General features: G+C 50.7%; 3 protein-coding genes across 3 annotated transcripts in view; 2 read left to right on the top strand and 1 right to left on the bottom strand.

Annotated features, from left to right (window-relative positions):
• Positions 1 to 887: 887 nt before the first annotated feature.
• Positions 888 to 2,144, top strand: BU24DRAFT_62207 (uncharacterized protein). The gene is made up of 2 exons (XM_033534481.1): positions 888 to 967; positions 1,023 to 2,144. Exon 2 carries the CDS (start codon positions 1,247 to 1,249, stop codon positions 2,117 to 2,119), a length of 873 nt encoding a protein of 290 aa, XP_033378973.1. The 5' UTR covers positions 888 to 967; positions 1,023 to 1,246; the 3' UTR covers positions 2,120 to 2,144.
• A 250-nt stretch (positions 2,145 to 2,394) lies between these two features.
• Positions 2,395 to 3,628, bottom strand: BU24DRAFT_378783 (uncharacterized protein). Its single transcript, XM_033524674.1, has 3 exons — positions 3,271 to 3,628; positions 3,059 to 3,199; positions 2,395 to 2,938 (listed from the first exon to the last, which is right to left on the bottom strand). Exons 1-3 carry the CDS (start codon positions 3,494 to 3,496, stop codon positions 2,469 to 2,471), a joined length of 837 nt encoding a protein of 278 aa, XP_033378974.1. The 5' UTR covers positions 3,497 to 3,628; the 3' UTR covers positions 2,395 to 2,468.
• Positions 3,629 to 4,802: 1,174 nt separating this feature from the next.
• BU24DRAFT_427752 (uncharacterized protein) overlaps positions 4,803 to 5,296 on the top strand; it is a 907-nt gene continuing 413 nt past the window's right edge. The window contains exons 1-2 of the mRNA XM_033529293.1: positions 4,803 to 4,987; positions 5,065 to 5,266. Of these exons, the coding sequence (XP_033378975.1) occupies positions 4,927 to 4,987; positions 5,065 to 5,266 (263 nt within the window). The 5' untranslated portion in view covers positions 4,803 to 4,926. The remainder of the gene's footprint in view (positions 4,988 to 5,064; positions 5,267 to 5,296) is intronic.

A 5,296-nucleotide genomic window follows, 5' to 3' on the forward strand; every position in this document is an offset into this window, starting at 1 on the left:
CTTCTTCTTCTTCTTCTTCTTCTTCTTCTTCTTCTTCTTCTTCTTCTTCTTCTTCTTCTTCTTCTTCTTCTTCTTCTTCTTACTTACTTACTTATTTACCCAGACTCGATTTTCCTTGAAAACTGTTCGTTTCGGCCCTTATTACTATTCTTCAATGTCTTCTTCTTGCCTGATTGATTCCTCATCTCTCTCTTCATCCTACTCTTTTTTTCCATTCATACGATGTCTATGTTAGGTAGCTTCAAACTGCTTTCCTAGTTACTCAGATCTCAACTCACTCCCTCCCACAAGGGGAGGGATCGATAATACATGATTGCTCCAATCATAAAGATGGAAAAAAAAAACCAGAAAAAAGGGAACGAATGGATCGTGAAGAAAAGTAAACTAAACTGTGGAATCTTGCAATCCCTATAAGGTTGTGCTGAGCTGGATTTCTGGTGCGAGTGTTTGAATTTTTGTGAGGCAAAGGGAGAAGAGAAGAAGGAGAAGGGTTAAGTTTATGATGGGTGTGATATGGGTTAGGTGTCTGTTGTTGTCGAGAGCCGAGGAAGAAGGGAGTGTAAAGGTCTGTAGGATTTGCATGTATCTTCTCGTTTCGATTGATTTCTTCTTATCATTGATCGAATGATCTCTTTGTTGGTTGATTACGATTCTAGACTTTAGCCTTGCTTGATACAATCCTCCTGTTGGGTCTGTTGGAGCTGAGATGCTTGGAGTTAGTGGGCGATTGCGAGTATTTGGTGCGAGTTTACGTCTTTCGATTGATGGGTCCGCCAGTCGTGGTCGTGTCCTGGTGGGGTACGGTATTATACGAGGACCCCATCCATGCTTCCCAGTTCTGACCCTTTGCTAACCGAACAAAAAAAGCCCCGCGGTTCAAAGAGTCCAAAAGGCAAAACGTAGAGTTGGAGGCAAAAATAATGACGCCGTGCTGCTTCATTCGGAAGGTGACTCTGTATAGGTACAGGTCTGATTTTGGGCCCCCCATCTCCTCCATTCGCATCCCCCGCTAACGTTCGTAGGATTCGAACTACCGGTTATCGCCCGGCCGGCGGTCATGAATTCTGGGGAGAGGTGGAACGAGGGAAAACTGTCTATTGGGTTTTCTATGGGGGTGGGTGAATGACTATCGTCCATTGTTTGAACGTTTGTTTCTATATCCTATTCAGATTGTGGAGATCTTCACGGCGCTGTGGCTCGAAGTTCTTTCTTTCTTCTCAATCCAGCCGCTTCATTCGAGACCACTATGGCATCAAGTTCGCATAGATATACCAGTGTTGGTAGCGAAAGCGATGTCTCCGAAGAATTATACAAAAACGAGGTCGATAACCAAAACGAGGAACATTCACCACAATCACAATGGCATCGTCCCGCGCGATCCAAGTCGATGAAGGTCGCCGCAGCCGCCGTCATCATCCTCAGCATCACCTCCCTCCTCGCAGCCTCAATCCAATACATCGCCTCGCAGCGTAGCAAGCTCCCCACGACCTCCTCCAAGGACGCAGACCCATACTACAACTTCCGCTACACCACGGACCTCGCCTCGCAAGACGACTACCGCGACCAGCACAGCCGCTGGAAAACCGCCTCGGGAGAATGGACCTCCTGCGGACACTCCCCACACGAGGCCCTCGAACGCGGCTGCAAGTTCGACATCATGTCGGCAGTCTGGATCCCACAGCCATGCTACAACGCGACGTTCGCGCACGAGATCGCCACCCTGCACCACTCCAACGCCACAACGCTCACCACGTCCCCGAAGCACGGCGTCTCCATGTCGAACTTCACGTGGCACTCTGACGAGTCGCTGTCGCCGGAGTCGCACATCCGCCTCGAGGACCTCGAGCAGTTCTTCATCGACAAGTTCGACCGCGGCGAGCGCCTCATCGCCTACTCCATCGAGAACTTCCACGTCGCGCACTGCCTGTACATGTTCCGGGCTGCGCTCATGGGGCTCGAGAGGGTGGCCGCGGGGGAGCGCGGCGTCTACGTGCACGACGAGGCCATGGGGAGGCCCCATGCGAATCACTGCCAGAACGTGCTGATGAACTATGAGAAGTGGAAGTCGGGGGTCGTGGCGCTGGAGTTCGGCATGGGGTGGTGTAAGAGGGTTTCGTGATCGGGGGAGAGGGGAGATTCGTGGAAGTGCTCCACGGTTGGGGTTTAGTTTAATCTTCCTTTTTTTGTTCGAGTTCGAGATTTACATAGGGATGATGGGGATTGTGGATAAGAATGAAATGAAGAAAAATTAGTTCAACATTTGAGAGTCTTGGGATTTTGTGGATTTCATCTAACATGTGATGGATGGTTGTCAATTCGTGGCGCCTTGTTACTACTTGGTATTTGACATATGATTTCTGTGCATTATCTATATATAAGCGTCATGATCAATGGGCATGATCGTGGGAGTTCATATATAGAACGTAGTTTCTATTTGAGATCTTATGCTATTAACACCGTCCGTCGTCCTAAGGAACTCCATCCAGCACGACATCTCCAGGCCTCTGCTTCAACTCCAAGACCCTAAACTTCCTCGGATCGACCTGGTGGCTGACAGCCCAATCCTTCAGCTCCCAAAAATTCTTGCACTTGTGCTTGGTGTTGAAGTCGACGAACAGCTGCTCCTCGGACTTCACCCAGTACTGCCCGAAGACGCCCGTGTCGGGCTGGCACATGAGCTGCTGGCGCAGGATGTCGGTGCAGTGGTTGACGTGCTGGCGGACGCCCTCGTCGTCGTGCCCGAACACCCCCTTGCCCTCGGCCTTGTAGTGCCCGTACGCCCAGTGGCTGCTCTGCCGCAGCAGGTTCAGGCAGTGCAAGTGGTGCTCGAACTCGAACAGCACGGGGAACCCGCCCCCGAGCTCCGGGGACACCTTCGCGAGGCCAGGATCCAGCCCGTACTGCGAGGCAAGCGCCTCCGGTACGACGTAGTGGTGGTCTGGGTGGACTGCGAGTTAGTCGGCATAGGAGCATTGTGCGTGTGAGTGTGGGAGGGGAGTGCGGGCGTGTAGGCGTGCATGTCGAAGACAAACGCCTAGTGGGGGAGGGTTTTACGTACTTTGGACTCCTAGGGATAGCCAGGCGTCGTCGACTTCTTTTCCGGGCGGGAGTCGGTAAGCGGAGCTGTTTGGATTCGAGAATGAGCCCTCGAATTGGACAGTGGAGTATTTGACCTTGACGTCTTGTTGTATTGGGGAGACTGCGGGATGTTGATTAGTGACTGGCGAAAGGTGAAATCGTTGACATGGTAAGAATAGTGCAATGACATACGACTTTGTGATGTATAGACGGAACAGACATCGTCGAGGTCCTCCTTCCTGTGGGAGAAGTATGTGAGGATGTTGAGAAGAATGGAAAGACTGAGGAGCACTAGAACACCCAATTCTAACCACCTCCGACGTTGAGGCAGTTGTTTTTGGGTTTCGTGCAGGAATGATGCCTCTTCTCCTTCTTCACCTTCGTCGAACCTCTCAATGTCCTTTTCTCTACTTTGCATGTCGGGCAAATGTGAGAGACAGGATTGGTCCTTGCTATTACTTCTTAACAACCCAAGTTCCCGGCTGTTGGGTTTTGTCGGAGGATATCCTTTGCACTGGGAATAAAAAGTCAAAAAGTGCACAGGTATTGGAGAAAGAGGAAGAAATGTCAACGATCGCTTTTCTCGCGGGGGATGAAGCCATTGTCGCAATTAATTACCATTAAGTGGTATTTGCGCCGTGCGCCTCGTCTCGTAAAGAAAACCAAAAGCTTACTTTAGCTTATCAGCGCCCAGCGGAAGGATCTCACTCCTCTCCACTATGTTGCCGTAATCCGCTATACAACAATCGCTAACGATCGCATTGGGCGTTTTTGATCGCCCAGTCCTAACCCAGTCTAGAAGGCATCAAGGAATCCTTTCAACGCGGTCGTTGGATGACACGACAAGGCTAATGTACGAAACCATATCTCGATTCGGACAATTGGTTGACGGCCGTTCAACTTGACTCTTGGGACCTCAGCAGTCAGCTTGCGAGGCTTCTGCCATTTTTGAGCAATATGCTTATCCTGGGATACGCTTTGACTTGGCAGCGCTTCAATGGGTCAAGAAAAAGTCAATTCCTTAGGAGCATGACAGCGAGATTCTGGTGATTCGAAAAACAAGGCCTCTAGCATCATTCTGTTTTCCGCATTGCGGATTGCCGAGTATGTTGCCATAGCAGTCCAGATCGATTGAACAAACGTTGGAAGGATCTCGCGTAGGCCTTTGATCCACATGTTGGTTACTACAACAGGGCAGTGTGCCTGGTTCAAAGGTGTAAGCTTGAAATGAAACTAAGGTGGTGAGAAGAAGGTGCTTATGCTCCGCACCTCAGGCCTCCTACGACCGTTTACTGGCCGTTCAACTACCGGCACATGGCGCTTCTCGTAATGATCCTTCGGGGTGTTCGGTACGATGGGTGGAATCTGTATGAAGCCTCCAAAACGGCAGGAGCATAGGGTAGAGAACATAGACGAACATCATATCTGAACCATGGAGATGCAACATCAGGATTGCCTGCTCGGCGTTATTAACTTGGCAAACGTATACCCATTGCCTAGATGAGTAACTTTAGGCAACCCGAGTCTAACAAAGTATAGGAAGGTAAGGCAATGATGCTATCGCTGATTTGCCAATGGATCTCCATAGAGAACGTAACTAACCATGCTGCGTGACTTTGGGTTTCGAAGTCGTGATAGTGGTAGAGTAGGTACCTACCGGGTAACGGCGGCGTACAGAGTGGCCAAGATGATATAGATTGGACACACCGTTGTTGGCCCGTATCGTCGGAAGAGTATATAGTGAGCATACCTCGAAGAAAGATCAAGGTATCCCGGATCGTCGGCCACCTTCCTGCATCATCAACCCCCCTTCCACCACCCGGACTCTTCCATTCTCGAAAGTCAAAAATGAGGGCTTCATTCCTGGTATTGACCTTGGCCGGTCTGGCTGTTGCCGCGCCAGTGCCTGTGAGTGGGACCTCGCGTTTGTAAGCCATGAATCTAATTGACTCTATCGCTAGGCCAGCAACTCAGTTGAGCGTTCGGAGGCTGCAGACTACATCTATCCCATCCCCCCTTCGGTGGCTCCTGAGAAGAGGGAGAAGGCTGCGGACTATATCTACCCCATCCCTCCTTCAGTCGCTCCTGAGAAGCGAGAGAAGGCTGCGGACTACCTTTACCCTATCCCAGCTTCAGCAGCGCCCGAGAAGAGGGAGAAGGCTGCAGACTACATCTACCCCATTCCCCCCTCGGTTGCTCCTGAGAAGCGAGAGAAGGC

The sequence above is a fragment of the Aaosphaeria arxii genome, assembly GCF_010015735.1.
Source record: "Aaosphaeria arxii CBS 175.79 unplaced genomic scaffold BU24scaffold_11, whole genome shotgun sequence".
Lineage (NCBI taxonomy): Eukaryota > Fungi > Ascomycota > Dothideomycetes > Pleosporales > Aaosphaeria > Aaosphaeria arxii.